Source organism: Egretta garzetta, unplaced genomic scaffold (genome assembly GCF_000687185.1).
Source record: "Egretta garzetta isolate BGI_Z169 unplaced genomic scaffold, ASM68718v1 scaffold35, whole genome shotgun sequence".
NCBI lineage: Eukaryota > Metazoa > Chordata > Aves > Pelecaniformes > Ardeidae > Egretta > Egretta garzetta.
This window is the reverse complement of record NW_009259730.1, coordinates 2,010,809-2,031,520: the sequence shown is the minus strand read 5'-3', so window position 1 is coordinate 2,031,520 and position 20,712 is coordinate 2,010,809. Positions and strand designations below refer to the sequence as shown.

The following is a 20,712-nucleotide window of genomic DNA, read 5'->3' as shown; positions in this document are numbered from 1 at the left end:
GCAGGAACTCTGACACTGTTTTCAACAAAATTGGTCAGACTTCACTTTTCTCTGGTGCTTTGGTTCAAGACATACCTGTGATACAGTGAAGTTGAGTCTCTAAACAGCAAACTAATGTTCTCAGCCTGAATACATCCCAAAGTGCTGAAACTCCATGAAATTGCACGGATATCTCTTGAGGAGAATGGGGACATACCACCATTGCATCCCTGTATTTGGTTATAGGTATATCCCACTGACTTTTCAAGTGAAGTCACAACAGGAGAACATTTTTATACTAAATGCCCCTATCAGTAAATTTGCACTTGTGATCCATCGAGCTTGATAGGCCACAGCTGCCTCCCGATTTGTTCAGAGCTATAGTATCTACACTTGGTGTAAGCAACTCCTACAACAAAGCTTACTTTCTCTACCGCACACAGATACTTACACAATATGAGCCAGGTTTAGAGGTTTTTCAGGCTGGTCAGGGAACATTGGGTGCAAAGGTTCACGGCTGGAAGCACAGCTTAAAGACTTGCTAAGTGCATTAGTTAGCTTCTTAGCAGGTGATTTCTGGGAGGAACAAGGAAGGTAGAGGTAATCTGGACAAGTAAGGTGCATACTGTTTCTGCTAGAGGAAGCACAAAACAACAGCAAGCTCTACAGCTTACACACCTATCGACTGACACCCCTCTTGTCCCCCTCCCACCCCGAGACTCTGGTACGGCAAAGACTGCTCAGTTTGGAGGACAGATTGCTCTTACCTTTAGGGCCCTTTAGAGTAGGCTTGGGGGCTATATCTATATGGACAGATGCAGTTGCCATGGCTTCTTTGCAACGCTGCACTCGGGTAGTATTGAATGAAGGACAGCACAAAGTTAGGGTCGCCTGGACTGGAGCTGGCTTGTACCTCACCATCTTGGGAGTGCTAGCAGAACAAGTCTGTGTATGTCTGTCCATATAGATACACTGTACGGGACACTGTTTCCTTCCTAGTTCTGGGCCAGCCACAAGGCTGCTGTATTCTTTCTCCTCGCTAATATTTCCCCCTTCAGCTCCAGCACCCTGTACTGTTTATCTGCTGTTATAAAGCTCTTCTTCCACCTCCTGTGGCCACTGCAGCCCCTGCCGCACCGGGGAAAGGGAAATTTGAGACACATGCATGGCAGGAATTGCCCCACCATGGTGACAGTACGCCAGAAGAGGCTGACATACTGTCACTGTCACCAAAAGACGGGGAGGCTCTGTGCAAGAAGCATGCTTTTTACCCCAAAATCCCATCAGTGAGTCTAAAAATAAAATATAAAAAAAAATCAGTATTTTCTGCTTTCTAGCTTTGTTTGGACACTCTTTGCAGTTGAACACTTCAAAAGAAGGGCTCGGAGATCTAGGATGTCTCAGGCTGTGTGAGAGATTCTCAGGGAATCCAACCCATCTCTCTGTGATTCAGCTTCTTGGCCAGTAAAACTGGGGTACTCATCCTTACACAGTCTCCTCCCCCCAAAACACAGCTTTACATGCTGAACTTTAAATATCTTTTTGGAACTTAACAGGAGTGGTATTGTATTTGTGCACACACATCCTGCATCGACTTATGACTGTAATCAAGATAATAATTAAATATTTCTATTACAGAAATCCAACATAAATACGTAAAGTTCAGGCTTTTTCACTTTCATTATAAATGCGATTTCACTCTGAATTGAGAACAGTCGAGTTCCACCGTATCCATGAACACCTTTGATCTGCCTGTGGAGCTTGATACAGATGCATTATGGAGAATGCTAATCAGCTCTGAACAAATGCTAACGAACGCTACAGAAAGGCAATTTCAAACTTGAAGCAAAACATTTGTTTCTGACAAGGAAACATTTAAAACCACTAGGCATGTAGTCACGTTTTTGTCTTCTGCTAAGCAGGAATCTTAAGTTTTCCAATTACTTCCTACCTATAATTACAGCTCCCTGGCTACAGCAAAAAATTATTTTAGAGCACCAATTGCTGTTAGGATGGAGTCAGAGCTACAGAGTGGGCACTCTCCTATGTAGAGACTAAACTCAAGCCATTGGTGTCTATGCAACAAGCAGCAATTAGGACCCACAAAAACAATTACAGACCCAGATCTGCTGGGATGCAGCGAAGGGCCGTGTGACTGGCATACAGAGCAAACCGTGTCAAATTTAACCCTTGCCTGCTCCATCAACAGAAAACCAGACATTTCAGAAGTGCTAAGCTTCAGAACTTTGCTGAAAAATACACACAAAGTGCTGTATGAATGTGAGTTGTTGCTATACGCATAATTTTCTTTTTTTTGGTAACAATATACTTTTATAATACTTGAGATTAGTCAGGATATTTCTGCTGGTCTCTGGATTTCAACCCTGAAGGATTGGGAAGCTCTGTGACCAAGGGCTTCTGTTGGGGCTTTGCTCCACTCTGTGGAGAGCTTAGCCCCCAGGTCTGATGCCCTTCAGAGAAGGTTAATGTAGCTGTTGATAATTCTCTTTCAGCTTAGAAAAAACATTGAATTATTTTGTTCAACCAAGGAAAGATTGAAGTGTGTTTTCTCTACCGTAAACATGACTGTGGATCTAAGCCTATGACCACGCTCAAATCCACAGTGCCAGGACCATCCCAAACGCTACGCATACGCTGCAGCCACTCGACTGAAAATACTGATGAGTGAGCGTTAAGTATTCATCATTTCATTTACACATAGCCAAACAGAGCAAGCCAATGATGATTTTACCGTGAGTCCTGTGGGAAGGGGAGAAGCTGCCGTGCGCCTGGCGCCCTGTTGCCAGCCCCTTCAGCCCGGCTCCCCGCCCCCCCGTGCCAGACGGCTGCCAGGAGCTGCGGCTGGGGGCTTCTCCACCAGCTGGAGGGCAAAGCAGTCTGCAGCGAGGCGTGAGCCTTCCCTTACCCATGACGTGTACTCTTTCATTTGGTGCTGGTTGCTGTGGGAACCGCTGGCATGGCCCCTCCAGAAGCAGTCCTGACAGAGCTGGTAATTGTGACACTGCTGGCAGCGGTAGCGAAACCCCATCATGCTCTCGCTGTGGCAGTAGGAACACTCGACGGGGTGGAAGACTGCGCAGGAGAGAGAAACGCCGAGCCGTAAACCAAAGCAGCGACACCCCCCCCCCCCCCCCGCCAGCAAAAGTTTAAGGACAAAGCCCCGAACTGAAGGGCGAACCCCTTCTTTGTTTCCAGCGATCTGTAGCGCCAGATGCTGCCTGCAGCTTTGACCCACGAAAACCAAAGTAGCTGCCCAGCCAACCTGTGCTGAGCCACGGGCAACCCTTCCTACACTGGGCACCGAACCCTTCATCACTTTTGAGCCGATGCCCGCTCCTCCTGCTCGCAGCAGTGAAAAACGTGTTCAGTGCCTAACAGAATACACGGTAGAGGAAATTCCTACGTGGGAAAATCCCCCGCAGCCTTCAGCTGCATTACTGGGGGAAGCTGAATGTTCTGCTGTGCCATGAGGAGCTACAGCGACGTGCCTCGGAGGATAAGTCAAACTCGGCTGTCTGATTACTGGAAGCACAAAAATGTACTTAGGCACGTCGTTGTCTCTTAATTACTGCTGCTGCATCTGTACAGCCATCCACAGAGTGAGAAAATTGTCACACAAAAGTTTACTCTTGTAACTCCTTTTTTTGGCAGCAGCTCTTACTTACCATTTTCAACATTTGCCAGTCGATGCAGAAGTGGTAACCACACCAGACACTGTGGCGGGGGATCAGACATGAGAGTATCCAAGAAAGTGTTTAATGTGACTTTTTTCTGCTCAAACAAGCAAACAAAAAAACAGTAATTAGACATATCAAAATGATTTTATCTTGTCCTTACAGAAACACTTGGGAACTTGTTTCAGACACTGTTTGCTTGTAGCCCTGGTTTACTAAAAAGAACAAGTGATACTAGCAAAGATTTTCTGGACTATTTTTAGTAGTTACAGTGTACACTACTGACGACTAGCAGTCCTTTTCACAAGGCTGGGTTGGAGCCACCTAACTCCCATTCACTTCAAGACTCTCTTCTAAAGTCATTGCCTGATGACGCTTTGTGAATAAGGTTGGCATTCAACTCTTTGCGTTCTCATGTGTTTGAGTGCCCCAAAACGAGTACAAGTGCATGTAGGGTATCGCTATCTATTACCAATTTTCACATGAAAAGCCACTGTAGAGAATGACTGTACTCCAGCAAAGAAAATGAAAGACAATAATGACAAGGGAGTATAATTTCAAAACAACTATAGGGTAAGGACAGATCACCACAGGCGATGGTGTTACTGTACTTTAAGGCATTTCGCTTGTCTGTTGAGTGATGGCAACCAGTTATGGGTGAGCTCTGACTGTGGGATGTTGTGCTCTCATACACTCAGGGATTGCAACTGTTCCTAAACTCTCCACACCTGTAAGCACTTAAAGGCCTATGCCCCTTTATTTTTCAAGGAGATTTAAACTGTGAAATATCCCTGTTGATTTAAAAAATGTAATCTAGGGCCTTAAGTTTCTTAGGCGTCTGGAAAAAAGTCAGCACAAATCTTAGCTCATTTGTTTTTTTCAGACCTAGAGGTGATATTTCAGCCTGAGAGATCTCCACCATAAATACTTGCTCTTTCCTACCTAGTACATGGGCTACATAAGTGTGTACTAAAGTACACAGCTACTGGGTGGAAAAGGACAGACAGTCACGAGAAATCAGCAGCCAAGCCTTCCTTTAAAATAAAATTAAGATGCAAAAATATTGAGCCCTGTTGAGAATGTGGGCAGATGTAATTTATAGACATACATATTTAAGTAGCATCCCCATATCCAAAGGGATTGCTAAATTTTCATATCTGATTGCATAAGCTACTGCTTTAACTTGCTAAAGAACTGTGGTTACCCCATGAGGAAGCCAAACAGCAGCTATGCAGTGACATGTATCATCTCCGTGTGTCGTGGAGTGCTTTTAAGAGCTGAGACTTCCAGATGGAGTGTCTGTGCTGCGTTTATATACAATTGCCACCAGATGTAAAGAAAATAATTATTTCTCTTACACACTGGGTGATCAGTGGAAAACATCTCACTCTGTAACAGTCTCAGGGCTGAAATATTGCAAGATATTGGGAAATAGATAAAGGTCCCTAAAAGAAGAGAGAATACTTCAGACTAGTTGTGAAAATGGTCTTGATTCTTTAATGAACAGAAATAGCCAGAATATGAGCTTAAATCTCATTGAAATACTACCTTTTCCCACAATACCTGCAGTATGAAAGTCCAAACAAACAGCTACCACCTCCCTGTTGTATGAATGATCTTCCCACCCATGGAGAGTGGATTATCACTTCCCAAATCGGCTTCCTACACTATAAACGTCAGCTCACAGAAAAGGATCTTTCTTTCGGAGAGCTGCTATGGATGTTTGGCATGGCTTTGCTGACCAACGCCGCCAGCAAATCTCTGTCTGTCTGCAGCAGAACGGAGAACGGGAGGGGAAAAGGCAGAACTAAGTCTAGGAAAAGAAGGGTCCTCCAGTGCCCCGTACTGCAGAGCTGAGCAGCCCTAAGTCTTCCCTCTGCTCTTGAAGGCAGGTAAGTCAGCAGCAAACACACAGCTGGTCCAAACAAGCAAATAGATGGGGAGACAAGAACAGCTCTTCCACACCAGCATAGGCTTTTGAATGCAGCTGTAATTTAAAGCCTGATTTGCACCAAATAAAGCAACTTAACTTCACTGACAGCTTTATGGCCGCACTCCTCTGGTGTCACTGGTTTTATTGATTAGAGAGAGCAGTGTCCCTTAAAAGGACACCAGCAGAGCAATTTCCATAGATTTTAAAAGGCATATTTTCCTCCTGCAGTTTTTTTTTTTTCAGCTGCTGGGAAAGTTGAAACTGAAAGCTGTTTTCTAAATATACGCTACATGCAGATGGGAGTCTAGGTTTGTGGAATAACACTTAGCCAAGTGCTAAGAAAATGAAGTTAGCGTCTATCTTTTTAGTTTGGGATTAAAAAAGAGAAGTAAGAAATGGTTCTTATAATAACAACAACACTTTTTAATACAAATACAGTATAACATCACATTAATCCTACTTATGGGGGAAAGTGGTGGTGAGAAAACTCCCTTCTAAGCCACAGATTTGTATTCTGAAACATTAAGTCACTTGCTCTGGCGTTTCTGTTCCATAAATTTGTTGATGAGGAAACACTGTTGTTTCTCTTTTGAACAGCCATTCAATCTAGCAGTGGTTCACAGATGGAGGAAAATACATGGTTCGATCAAGTAAACCAGTACAATGGGGAATAATAAAACATTTCTGCAATAGGAAAAATCCTCTCAGACGCAAACAGAAACGGATTTGCTACCGTGAGCAGAAGATCATTCATAGAATTTTTTCTTTCCCTGAAATTGAGGAATCTATGTATCAGGGGGGCTGAAAGGCTTCTGGTAAGCAAAAGTGATCCATACTGAGAACAACAGAGAGAGAGCGCCAAACTTATCCCAAGGTATCAACTTTTGATAAGGCCAAGTGCAATACGAGAAGAGTATGCGCATATGGCACCTATGGTGTGACTAAGACTGTATCATTTATCATACTGTCACAGGGATATGTTGTTTTGAGTGTCATTTCAAAACTCTGGTTCATCCCTAGTGAAGACGTAATGAGACTTACATAGAGTGAATTTAAGTGAAATATTAGACTAGATTTACAAGAGCACTTGACTGCCTACAGATGCAAAGCAGCAGCTTTGTAAATCTGCTGTTACCTACATCAGTCAGAGACTTAACGCTTGTTAGCTTTAAGCGGAGACTGCAAACTAAACCATCTGATGCCTGTTTGGAGACATGTTTCTTATGGTACCTTAGTACATCTGGTCCACTCACTTGGATGCAACTTCAATCAAAGCACCACTTCTGATGGCTGCTTAGATAGAAAATGAGGCCTGAATGACATTTTTTCAATAAAAGAAATTGCTTTTCTCATCTTTAATAATACCATGTCCAACATGCAAAGCTTGGATGCCCTGTTGCCATGCAGGAGCACTCTTTCATTATTTTAACACAAAACTACCAAAAGTCACTTCACTGTGTAAATTCTTCAACATGAGATGAAGTGCTGTCTTAACTCTCCCTCTGTGAAACAAGACTAGTTTTACATATGCAAACATTACCATTTAAAATTATTTGGGAGATGATTCAATAAATGAATTTCAACAATGCCTTTCAGCTGACTGGAGTGCCTATTGATTAGTGATGAAACTGAGGGAAAACAAAAAATGAGATTCTATTTTGCATGAAAATGACACTATTCATGCTCCATTCAACTTATTTGTTCAACAGTATTCAGTTAGCGAATGGAAGGATATAAAGAAGGAAAATACCACTTTATTTCTAACATTTTCTCAGTTTCAGCATCTTCCCTTACTTTATATTTATGGAATTACACAGTGTGATGTGTGGCAAGAGCCAGAGGAATTCTCTCTTTCTCCACTGGAGAAGTGGATGACCAGCCTCAGTTATGGGATCTTTTGAAGTGCTAGGTATTAGCTGCAACCAATGGACTGTACTCAGCGCACCTACAGAGTTTGGTGAGTTGTGGAAAAATCTCATCTTTTTTCCATGATAAACTCATTGCTTTCCTGACCTTACCTCACTGATGTTATCTGTAAGAGACTAGAGATTTTCTAACACCTACAGACTCCCATTTTCAATACAGGTTTCAATACAGGTTCAATTAAGGCAATTTTCTGCTCACTCGTAAACTTCTTATGTGTGTACATCATTGCTTGGGAAACATTTAGTTTGATTTTTCAGTGGGAGTTGAGCTTTGTACGGAGAAGTTAAAGTCTCATATATGCTTATAGCAGCAACAACTAACTGGAGTGGAGGATTGCATGTCTTGGGGCATTTAGATCACCTAAATGTGAGTATCTAACTTAGGTGCTTAAATTAGGAAGGTAGTCTCCTCAGGATCCCTAACTGAAGAACCTGCTCTGAATTGCTTTTTGACTAAGCCTCTCTCTTCCCTGGCTATACAGGAAACCTATAGAGACTAGCTTCCTATTGAAGGCACCTAACCTATGTGCCAGAAATTAGCCAAGTGGACCTCCCCTCCACCCAGCCATGTGTTTCCTGGGCGAATATGCACGTATGTGTAAGAAAGGAAGGAAGTTTTGGCCTGCTCTGAGAGGTGATTGAGATCCTGTGTCTAGGATGCTCGCTCTTCATTTACCTGTTGTGAGAAACAGGATTTTGCTGATTGCTCAGTGTAACCAAATGAAGGCCCTTCAAAAACAGCCGTGGGCAGCTTGAGAACCTCCCGCAGAAACATGTCGTATCTGCCATAAACCATCACTCCACTGGAGTCGGAAATCATTGAGAAAATATCTGAGGGGGGAAAAGACAAGAAAAGGACACAGCAACTTCAGTGTGAGCTACAGATTTGCTCTTAATTCAGTATCATCTGATCTGAACTGAGGAGTACTAAGCAACATGTTCTGCTTATGGAAACATTCACTATTACTGCATCAGTAATTATAATCCCACTCAATAGAAAACAAATAATGACTTACATATAAAAAGTAGCTGATTTTGATATTAAAATATTGCTGCTTCTTTTTCATTGTGTGTAGTCATTTTTTTAAGCAAAGTCTGGTGCGTGGCATGAGGCGGTAATTGAATCAGATAAGAAGGATCTCATTTGACAAGATACGCAACATCAGCTTTTTGCCTACTGCCAGCTTCCCATGTCAAATCTAAATCTTGACAATGAGTTCATTAAGTCAGTTACTATTGTTTTGGACACACAAAGCACAGAAGGTCTTTCAAATGCATTACTTTTGACTCTTCTCTTTTTTTGCTTTTTTGTTCATTTATAAGAATATTGCAAAGTTTTATTTCTCCAGAGATGCATGTTTCCCAGCCTTTACTTTTCCCCTTGTTTAGAAGCATCCTAAGCTTAGCAGGGGATCATAGACTAAGGAACATTTATCATTTTTCAGGCTGTCATGTCAGCTGCTTCATTTCCAGGAACCTGGAAAGGATCTTCTGACAACAGGACCCTGGGACTGCTAACCCAAAAAATCAGCATCGTACTCCAGCCTTCCACGGGATGGACCCTGTTTCTTATTCTTAAAGCAGCCTAAGGAACAGTGTTCAATTTGTAACAGTTTTCAATTTATAATTTGTAATTAAAGTACAGTCTACATTTGAGTTTCTACATGGAAATATTATATTAAAAAATGGCACCAAATCTGGAAGACTAAATTAGTGCCTGGGACTTCTACTTGTATACTCTAAACAACAACAGATGTAAACTCATTTTTTTTGGCTGTGGTAGAAGGCTCAGAGGAAATTGAAGGTTGACATTAATTCTTTGGTCAAAAAGTCTGTCAAATGGTGTTTTGGACCTGAGCTACAGATATCATAGCACTAAATAGAAAATATTTCACTGCAGCTGCAAGTAAACTGTGCCTTGGCTACTGGGGAACTGGGAATAAATGCTGTGAAATGAGAATCTGTTATCCAAAATAGATGGGATTAGTACGTGTCCTATGGGAAGAAATATAAATAGTGCATAAATATATTGTACTTCTAAGTGTGAAATGAGAGATATGTTATTAGAAATGTCTGAACAAATTGTTAAATGATGCTTCGTGATATTGAACATTTGAGGCACCTACCTCTGAATTCAGTCATCCCACAGGAAAAAAAAACCCCACCAATCAGAACCTCAATAAATGCAATTTAGCTTCAAAAATATGAAGTCTGGTGTGAAGTTCAGTCAAACATTTATTGGGAATTACTTGGAGGTGTATATAGTGCAAATCCCAAACCCAGCCATGAAACTATAACTTATCCTAATTCCCTCTTTTCCTAACTGTACTGTTATGTCTCAAAGTACAACAACAATTAACAGGTAAAAAATGCCACCCAAAAGACTTACATCTTAATTTGTCCATGATCTTTCCTCCACAAAGAGTTGCCAAGGCCATTTTGACAGCAAAAACGGAAATTTTACCATGCCCTTCCCTGTTCAAAAGTAGAAAGTAGACATATTTTACAACATGGACTTCCTTCTGTTTAAAATGTGTACCATTGACATGACATATTGTAATGCACGCGATATGTGGATTCACATATGAAGAAATAATTGAATTTTAAAATCAAAGTTTGTTTTGTGGGAACATACATCAGTACGTTGTCCTGTAAAGATCTCAGAACAGATTTATTATGTATATAAATCTCAGTATGAAACTGTTTATCTCATTATATATTAAGGTGATTATTATTACTGCTATTTGTGCTACAGTAGCACTGGAAGGCATCGATCACACTTGTGGCCTCCCTGTCCTAAGTGCACTGTGTATCTTCTGTCCCTAGAATATTGCAAATAATTGCAAAAATCAACATTGGGAACAAAAGCAAAAAAACAGAAAAGGACCACATGACTGCACAAGCTGCGTATTGTACCTGTTAGTAAGTCCTGACAACTGCCTTTTAAATGATACACCTGACCCCCATGAACCTTTAAGGAGGGCTTTGCTGAAAAATGGGGAATAAACCTGTACCCAGAACGAGCAAAGGCCATTTGTTGTCATCTGTAGAACAGTCTTGTCCCTGGTTTGTTCCAGTTGAGGCTATGTCTGGCTCTGTTTTCAACTTAAAATGAATAACACTATTAAATCTGAAATGCACACAGGCGTATGCCATAGGGGCAAAAAGACATGTTTTTTTTTTCTGTAAATCCAGTCACTTTCAGGTAAAAATAAAAGACTTTTTTTTCTTCTCTCCAGAAGGATTAGACCTTATATGGCACTCTCAGGATGCTGTGTTCACCTTTAGCACATTGCCAACTCTTCCTTCAACTGTCCTGAAGCATGCAATGGCTTAATTTTATTGCTCCTCTTGCTGCCCTCATTCTCCGTCCACAGTCCTGATGGTCCCCAATGATTACCTGCCATTACAGAAACCTCGGTATATTCGAGCTGCACGAGTAATACAAAACTTCATGCACTGCAAGGCACTCTTAGCTCCTAAAAGACTCAGTTTAGGCAAAACTATGTTGGGAGTATTCAGAGGAATGGCAGAACAAAGATGCTGTTACGTTCAGTCCCTTTCCAAAGAGGAGAATGAACACGCCCTCTAAGTTCATGTCTTTTTTAATGTTCATTTTTTGGGCATCCAAATATTGAAATGTGTGTTTTTTCTTGAAATTCTGAGTCTTACTATAAGGCACTCAGAGCCCACAGTTGCACTGCAGCAACTTTTATCTGTCTTCCAAAGTGCTTAGCATTACTTAGTATCTTCCCATATGTCTCTTTAATGATATCAGTGACAACACATTGCCATCATGCTTTAAAGAGACAGTCAAACAATATTTGTGAGCTCAGCAAAATGGCACCCATGTCTCTCTCTAAATGCTATTGATAGGGCTAATGATGGGACCAGATAATAAAGTTTTGGGTCATATTTTGGAAACAGAGGTTCTGTAACCTTCAGCCTTTACTCTGTCAGGGAAATTTATGCTTATAAGGGATTTCCTGTTAAAATATATAGATATATCTCTTACATAAGATAGTCTAACTGCACTGGCACTTGCTCTAGGTGAACCTGCTTTAGCAGGAGGGTTGGACTAGATGATCTCCTGAGGTCCCTTCCAACCCTTGCCATTCTGTGTGAAAATATAGAAATTGAGCTCTCCATCAATATTTATGAAATTACCCTGTTGACTGGCACTCACAATTTTAATGAAGAAAATTGTGTCTGATCAGAACTAAAAGATAAACTGTTTATGGAAAGACACAGAGCCTGTGACTGTGTCTCTCTCTTTGCTCACCCCAAGCCAGACTTCTACAGTAACAAAAACATATATAGCGGACATGAATGGCATACTCGTATCAGTACATTAAAGTATACTACATGCTTCACTGCTATGTTCATTATTAAGTCACTCAGACTTTACAAAGTGAGTCAATGCTCTAAGCTTCGCTGGCTAATAACCCATACAGTTCGGTGAATTGGATTTAGTTCTAGGTCAATGTAACTCATGATTCTAAATATTAATTCTAAATATTCTTTACATGCATTTAAAAATCTGCTTTTTGTCAGAAAATTAACCAGAGATCTAGACAGAAAAAATCACTGCTTCAGTCTTTAAGAAAGAAATCTTTACTATGTTCTTTAATGCTGGCTTTCATGCACATTTTCTTTTTCATGGCATTGCATTCTCTTTGAGTAGCTTCATAAGATTAAAGTCACAGTATAGGAACTGCCAATCTTCTGTATTTCAATCCTTTGTTGGCTGGATTCTATTTTGTGTAAACCAGGACCTAGCACTGCTGCAGCTATGGCTGAGAATGTGTCCATTTTGTATTCTTTTTGTGCATGCTACCCTTTAGACCCTTGGGAATTTATTTTTTCTATAGTGTTTCATCATGAGGTTTTCATCTGCCTTTAAAAGAGTTGTTATACTTAAGAAAAATAAATGCTAAGTGGAAGCAATGGCATTATTAAGAAGCAATGGAAGAATTAGAGGAAAAAATAAAGCCCATGTGGAAGTGCTTCAGATTTAGATGATTTTTCCCAGTAGGTTTAGTTACATTTACTAACAGGATTATACTCTTGAACGCAGACACATATCAACTCGCCTTTGGCTTTCCACCCCAGAGCCATCACGTTTCCCATACTCAAATGGTTATGGAACAGAGGAACAGAGAAAGAAAAGATGTCATTTATCTCTTCAGTCTCTCAGTTTGAGTTGATTAGTTTTGACACTGTATTTTGTATCAGTCATTTGTATTCATAAAAGCATCACTGGAGCCAGTATAAATTCAATTTGCCCTCCAAATATCTATGTGTGTGCGTGTGTGTGTGCATACATATACACATGTGCATATATAAATATATATGACTGATGAATGGACAGGATAATGGAATCTAAGACTTGCCAATATCATTTGGATCCAGAAGTGCCCTAAGCTATGTCTAAGCGCTACAGATGCCCTTGACTGGCAGCACTGGGGCCTCGCAGTGTTTGCTGTGTAAAAGCAAATGCTGAAGCAGTGGCTTGCAGCAGCACGAAGATCTCTTTTGAAGTCAGTGCTCCCTGCAAGAAGCTTTAGGCTGGCTAATGCAAAGAGATATAAATTTTACTAGTGGAAATAGGAGAGGACAGAAAATATTTTCATTTTATATAGCACCTCTCTTACTGAGGTTACTCTTCGGATCCCTACAGAAAAGCACCATAAATGATGGCAAAGGCAAACCTCGAAGCTGATATGCACTTAGCAACAACACAGGGTGGAGTACTTAGGAAATGATGGCCAGGGCTTAAGGTCATCTCCTGCAGCTTGGGGAAAAAAGGGCAAAAAATAATACATGCTTTTAGACAGCAGAGCAGAACAGAAAGTTTCCTCTTCAAATGTGTGGCTGCAGAGAGAGGCAGCCTCCCTCCAGAGCAAGGAAGCCCCACGGGCTGCCTGATAAAATCCACACACCACACAAGGCTAAGTCCAGCTCCAGAGCCTGAATTTGCCTTTGGGTCAGCAAGGAAAGCGGTACCAAATGGATGACACTGACATTTGTCAGGATCTCTGGCAATACCCATCCTGAGACGGCAATATGGTGAGGGAAGCTACAAAGAAAAAACATCACATCTTTAGAAACAGCATTTGTGTCCCATGGAATGGACATTGAGAAAATATGATTATTCTCATGAACTAGGCATGAAGTGGTGCTCCCCCACCACTTTATCTTTTCCAGAAGTAATGGAATTTCTTCAGTTACTTGTGGGCCTCCTACTGCCCACCTTAATCAGGGCAGCCAATTCTGAAATGTCAGAGGCTGTAATTAAAAATTCCCATTTTCACAGGTTTCAGAGAGGAAATTTTATTGGAATCAAGCAAAATTCTTTCATTTAGGAGAGCAAAATGCATAATGACCAAATCTCTGAAATGCATAATGACCAAATATCTGAATTTTTTTTGCTGGACTTCCTTTGTAAAAGCTAGCTGGCCTGTATGTCTTTCAATTGTTAGCGAAGGTGGAGAATCTATTCACAGCTCTGAATAGATGGATGAGCAAGAAGTTATACTTCCAAAACAGGTACTGAACATTCTTATATATTGAATGCAGCAAGATTCAAATGTGCATTTGATTAAACAAGGGCACGAATATTTCCTCTTGTCTTTGTAGAAGTCAAGCTCCTCCAGCCAGACTGGGCCTGCTTCACAGCCCAGAGCTCACAGCTCCATGTAGGACAGGTACATCAAGGGACCTGAGTCAGTCCTGACGATGATCTAGCACAGAATATTTTACAGTCTGTTTAAAAAGAGTCTTTTTGGGAACAGCTCGATTGAATGAGGCTGACATTCCACCTAGCTGCCTAGGCTTTGACACCGGCCTGGGATGAGTTTTTCAGAGAGGTTTGAACTCGTTATCTTTTTATATAGTACTTACGTGCCAGTGAACTAAGTACACTATTATTTCATAAAGCCAGTTAATCACCTTAGACCTTGAAGCAAAAGCTATTGCCCAATTTTAATGTGCAGTTAAAAACGTAAATCAGGCATGTTTTTGTCCAGATTTTTAAAAGTCTGACCGCCTCATTCTGCTCACTGGTTTTGGTCTGTCAGGGTCCTCTACCACATGGTGCTGACTTTCACACACTAAAGGCAAATTCATTGGAGCAGCACTTCTGTTTGTGAATTTTGGTTTTGTTTACCTGTGGTTTTATAAGGTTGCACTTTAGTTTTGGCTTAGCACGAAGGAGCACCATGCTCAGCTGAGGTGAAATCTTATACACTATAATCTTTCCCCTTTTTTTCCTCCCTTCAGGATTGAGCAGCAGGGAAATAAAATTACCTGCAGGCCATAAAAAACCCACAAACAAGTGGAATGAAAGTTCAGCACAGGCAGTGGGCAAGCTGGCCCACATGCCATGGCATTGCACTGTGGTTCCTCTTGAGTTCTGCTAGCCAGGTTCTAGCTCCTGAGAAGACACCTGTACTGCAGGCCTAGGGAAATGCTCCCTGCCAGAGGGCAGAGAAACCTGCCAGGTTTTCAGCAGGCCATAAATGAAGGAAGGTCTCTTTAAAGCTTGGAGGATCTTCAACCAGCACAATACACACAGGGCAGTATTTATTAACTAGAACTAAATAAATGAGACAGTGGTAAGCTTACTAGATTTTAAATCACACATTAACTTGTCCCTTGTGGTCCTTTCATATATGTTAAGTTGCAGACTCCATTTCTCTGCTCTCTTTCTTTGCATTTCTAACGGGACATGAGAAACCGCACAACCTTTTCTGGACCTGCCCACAGAGTACAGCAGCCATTGCTCTGCGTAACCACAAACACCAAAAGCATCCACGATCACTTAAAACAGACTTCTCATTTATATGGAAGAGCTATTTGGTCTATTATTTTGGTCTCAGAAAGCTATTTTGGGTTTTTTAGGGTTTTGGGCTTTTTTTCGTTGTTGTCTACATTCACAGAATCCAATGTGATCATATTAACATTCATCAATAAACATTAAAAATAATTCCTCAGTATCCACCTAGAAATTTGGATAGCATTTCTGTAGGCCAACTGTTTCCTTGAAACACAAGGCTATGAAACAGAGGAGTGAACTCAGATCAAAGGTAACAGGATTATTTTAGGGGTGACTGTTGTGATTTCAGTATGATTCATACACCTAGCAAACCCCCTTTTTTCATCAGAGAAGACTGCAGGCAATTTAGCTTAACTGTTCAGTTTCTATAAATGGGGGGAAGAGTGAGAAAAAGACTTCATCCCGCCTCACAGTTCCACCCCTGTTCCCCCCATATGCAATGCATTGCTTCCCTCTGAGCACAGGACCACAAGAAAAGACCTTGCTGCTCCATCTACCAACTTGCAGCCATCAGCAGAAAAGGACTTTGCTGCTGCACTGCAGGGGAGGGGACGGAAGGGAGCAACACGGGAAGCAGAGACATCAGCTCTGGTTAGACCCCAGCTGCTCTCACACTGTCCCTTGTAGCATATAGAGCCATCTCCCTCCCTCTGTCCCCCAGAAACAGGGAAAGCTGGGCCACCAGTGGTTGCTAAACCAACACCCGACCCAAAACTTCAGTAATCTAAAGAGTAGGGCACGTTTTGAGAATCAGATGCTGAACTTGTATGTCTGTATCTGTGATAGGTGTCCAAACTCCCATTACAGTAGAGAGATCTAGCTGACACACATCTCCATGAAGCCTGAGCTTAGGTATCTCAGACTGCATCTGAACCTCATCCCAGATGTTTGCTGCCTTTAAAACGGGGTGGAGGCAGCGCAACGGACTGAGATGCTGCTTGGCAAATGGAGTGAGGCTCACAGCCTCCTCACCCCTGGGAGCGCCTGACGGGAGCCCTGAAACAGGTCATGACCCACAGCACCTGGGGTGTTTTCAGAGAAAGCAAAAGCTTACCCCTTTAAGCACACTCTCTGCTTCCCCATAGGGGACTAAATTCCTCTCCTCCATTTTGCTGCAAGTAGCCTTGATGTCTAGCTGAGATCTTTACCCCTTTACAGTGAACTACAAAACAAGCACCTTATCGCAGGTCTTGTTTCCACAGTCCGGGGTCTTTCCCTGTGTTTACCAGCCGGGAAGCAGTTTGCTTGCAGCATGCAGCAATGCATGCGCCTGGCCATTTTCGTCGTCCTTTAGCGTTCCTGTCACAGCCACAATGGTATCAATTAAAATGCCTGTTCCTTCTTTTATTGCCCTTGAGGGGAGAAAAATATTTCCAAAGGCTACGGTTTGGCAACGGATTGGCTTCTTTTTCTTCCCCTCGGAGGGGCCGGAGGGGAGGTTGGGTGCAGCCTTGTCATGTGGAACATCTACTTTTTTCTCCTCGTTGCCATGGCGACTGAGCCACTGGCTGGTCTGGCTCCGAAAGGTGCTTGATGACACCCAGCACCCGGGCCCTCAAGCGTGAGGATGGGAAAGAAGGAGGGGAAAGAGGGGCAGCATCCTTTTTTAATGTGTCATGGCCAGTGTTTTCAGCTTGTGAATTTTCAAAATATAAGCCATAAAGAAGCAATAGGTAATCTGCATCTGTCAGACTTAACCACTGCTCTCCAAAAATTTGGTTTTGAGGATTGCAAATATTGCAGTACAGGTTGATGACTATGTATTCAGAAACTGTAATATGTATACGCAGTATACTCGTTAAGATAAGTGGCTCACTCTATCTCAAACTTGTCCTTTTTGTAATACGGGTCCCATGCAGTAATAAACAACATGCATTTCATCACCTCCAGGTCTCTATCCTATTTCTGTCATGGTCTCCAAATCATGCTGCACTGGCATGAGCCAGAAAAAAAAATTGCTTACAGCTGCAAGAACTTGCAGGAAAATGAGCTCTTTCAAAATAATGAGCTATTAACCCATGGCACTGCTGCAGAGGCATTGCAGTGGTGTCAGCCACTGGTGTGTCAATAAATAACAAGGCAAATTAGAAGTGGATGTAAATTTGTTTCTGTAGATAATTCTTCTTTGATATAAACCGGAACAAGTCTGAGTAACTGGATGAAAACACAGTTGTGCTGAATTTGGCTCCACAGAAAGGAAAGCAGAGATCCTTAATTTAGGTTCTCTCTCTAGTTAGCACGATTCACAGGCTCATTATTTGGGTCACAATTTAGCTTGTTCAATTGTTTTCCGAAGATATTTCCGGAGCAAGTAAAATCCTTTCACCAGTTGGGAGAGGAGGGAAGCACACATGGCTGAGGAAGGCAGACTTACGGATCAAAGGCTGCTAGCAAGAAGTTGAGCAGCAAGCTGATGGATTGCTCCACGTTGATCTGGTGGGTCGTTGGCATCCGTTTGTTGAGCTGGTAGAAGATAGTTGAAATCACAGCTTCCAGGCGAGCCACGTTCAGTTCAATGCTGGGATCCAGGTTGTTCAGTGCGTTTTCCCGCAAGGCTTCTATCACGTTCCAGATGTCCACCAGGTGCACTAGGGGACAGGACAGAAAGAGTCAGCAGGGACATGCACTCCTGAAAGCAACTGAGAAAAAAAGTCACCTCATCCCACAGGGTGGGGAATAACACAGTCACACAGGACATGCTTCATGAATAATTAAACAAGTGAATGTATTTTCCGTCACTGGGAATTGAACTTGGTGGAGGAACAAGCAAATAAAATTCAAATCCATTAATAAGCAAACAATATATTGATATTATTAGTTGTAATGCATACAACTTCAGCTCAGGAAATCATTCCTCATTGTATAAAGTATTCAAGTAAAGATCTGTATTTTATGGAAATCACTGGACGGTAAACATATGCTAATTGTTTTTCTGAACCATGCCTCTATGAATACCCATTCAGAAATTACTCTTAGATATTAATTTGCATAGCAGATGGGCTTTTTCAGAAGATCCTACGAATACTAAGTGCCTAACACGTACCGACATTTTGAAAATTCTTTTCAGCAATTTGTAGAGAAAGCAAAATATTTTACAGAAACAGAATTGCCATTGAGTCAGGGCAGACAAGCTACATTTAAACAAAGAACACGTAATGAAGTGATCCCAAAGTCATATTTAGTGTCTTCTAAATATATTTGCCAAAAGCTTTGTTCAGTGTCTCTCTTTGATAAAGTCCTGTTCCAAGCCTAATTTCATGAGGGCTGTTTTTTCCTACAAGGACAGCTTAAGGGACAGTCTCTGCTCACCGTTCATATTGTACCCGAACAGAAATCTTGTTTGCATCACACTGTTACTGTGGCAATTGTGGCAGTATGATCGGCTTCCCGCAGATTGGCATTTCCAGAAGCGGTGGACCATGCCGAAAATAAAACAACCCTACACTCATTCAAAATTTTGGATTTAGTTCAAACCTGAACTCAAAGAATCATCCCTTTTTTTAACTTAAGTATTACCTACTGTCCTACTAAATTGTCAATAAGAAACAAGTCATGAGGTTCAGGGTGCAATTTTTATTTTTTTTTTTTTAACCAGAGAAACTACTGTACAGTTCTTATTACTTAGCATGGCGATATGACATATCAGGAACCATCTGTATATGGAAGGAGATGCTTTTTTTTGTGGATAGAGAAATTTAGTTCTAACCCTCACCATTACATTTTTACTTGCTTGGTTTGCAGATGCTGTGTCAGACTGCAATGTGACGTGATGGTCTGATGGCAGGGAAATGTAAGCTGATACTAGACAGATAAATGAAACCAGATATACTGTCATTTTATTTAGTCTAGGATTTTCCCTTATGATTGTGTTTCTTTTCTTCTACCTCAGGAAAAACATAATCTCTAATGCCCTGCTACCGCATGTCTAAGCCCAAGGAGGAAGATACACCATGCAGGTGAGCGGCCACAGCAGCAACGAACTACTTCAGGCGCTAGACAAGGCACTTTTCCACTTCTTGTTGCTGTTCCCTAGCAAATAATTGGGAAAAACTGAAAGATGCAGTTCCATCATGACACCTAAATATTTATTTGGCCTTTGTAGTAAAAGGAAACTTCTATAGGTGACCTTGTATGCTGGCAGGTTGTCTCCAGAGTGTCATTCTGAATTAAGCCAGGTGGGTGGAGCATACAACCTCTCTGAACTCTTCCTTTCTGCCTTCTAGCTGGGGGAAGAGCACCTTCCCCATAAAAAAAAACAACTGGCATAGGTCTCAGATCCTTTTAATGCAGGTGTTTCTATTCCCATTCAACCAGTTTTCACTGTCAGGTTGCTACAGAAGTAATCTGGGTAAATGGGAGATGAGTGATCTCCAGGAAGAGAGCCAGCACATAATAACTGACCCTTTCTGGGCAGCTTCTCCATGTGGCTCAGAGGCCAGACCAAGCAAGAGGGTGGAAGAAGCCACCAGAAAGCAGGCCATCATCTGGTCAGGACAGAAGGGTTAATGAGCATCTCCCACTGTGGGTCACCATTGTAAGGCAGCCAAGGAAGAAATACAGAGCAGTATGTCAGACGATGTTGGTTCGAATAGGACAGGTTGGTTGGACAGGCTGGGCCACGTGCATGTATTTTGCAACCTTATTAAGAAGGGAAGGGCAGGCAGAAAGCAGACGGTTAAGTGTGATGTTTCCCCCAAGGTCTAGCTGTCGCTGGCCACATGAGGGCTCTCTCTTTTAATTCAGACCCAAGTAGACGAAGGAGAAGGAGAAGGCGCTTCCACCAGCAGTTTCACCAGGCTGGCTTCTGGATGCAAGGGTACATGTGCAAATTGTCAAACCTGAGCTGTGGCTACACTAGCAAGATAACAACGTGAGAAATTACCAGGCATAACGAAAAGCAGAAAGGGAGTACTGCATACGCAGATGGCTAACCTTGACTTGAGGCTACACTAACAAGATAGCAATCCAGAAAAGAGCACAAACAGGGGTACTAGCTGAACAGCACTGATGACCAAGGCAGAAATTACTAAGGCAAACATATGATAAACACTAAGTAAGGATATAAAATCAGCAACATTGAAGCTAGTGGGTAAAAAATAAACAGGGACAGGCTGTTTATTTGTGAGTGTATGAGTGCAGCAGAGGAAAAAGCATGGGGGTGGAAAAGGGGAATATAAAGGGTAACAACACATCATCAGAGCTGCTTGTGGGTATCTCTTAAGCAGCCCTGCACCCCATCAGCGCAGAGGAACAAACACCGCAATACGCCCGTTGTTTTGACCATGCATGTACCTAGCTTATTGCTGCAGTGGGGAACTGCGATGGTTTCCCTTGCATTGATAA

General features: G+C 41.9%; 1 protein-coding gene across 3 annotated transcripts in view; it reads right to left on the bottom strand.

The window, feature by feature from the left end:
* Nucleotides 1–20,712, bottom strand: part of DTNA (dystrobrevin alpha) — a 93,743-nt gene that overhangs the window by 47,988 nt on the left and 25,043 nt on the right. For all 3 annotated transcript variants that reach the window (XM_035894935.1, XM_035894936.1, XM_035894937.1), the window contains exons 3-8: nt 17,744–17,957; nt 9,922–10,007; nt 8,209–8,363; nt 3,666–3,771; nt 2,906–3,072; nt 431–555 (exon numbers count right to left, since the gene is read on the bottom strand). In XM_035894935.1, coding sequence (XP_035750828.1) covers nt 431–555; nt 2,906–3,072; nt 3,666–3,771; nt 8,209–8,363; nt 9,922–10,007; nt 17,744–17,957 — 853 coding nt within the window. The remainder of the gene's footprint in view (nt 1–430; nt 556–2,905; nt 3,073–3,665; nt 3,772–8,208; nt 8,364–9,921; nt 10,008–17,743; nt 17,958–20,712) is intronic.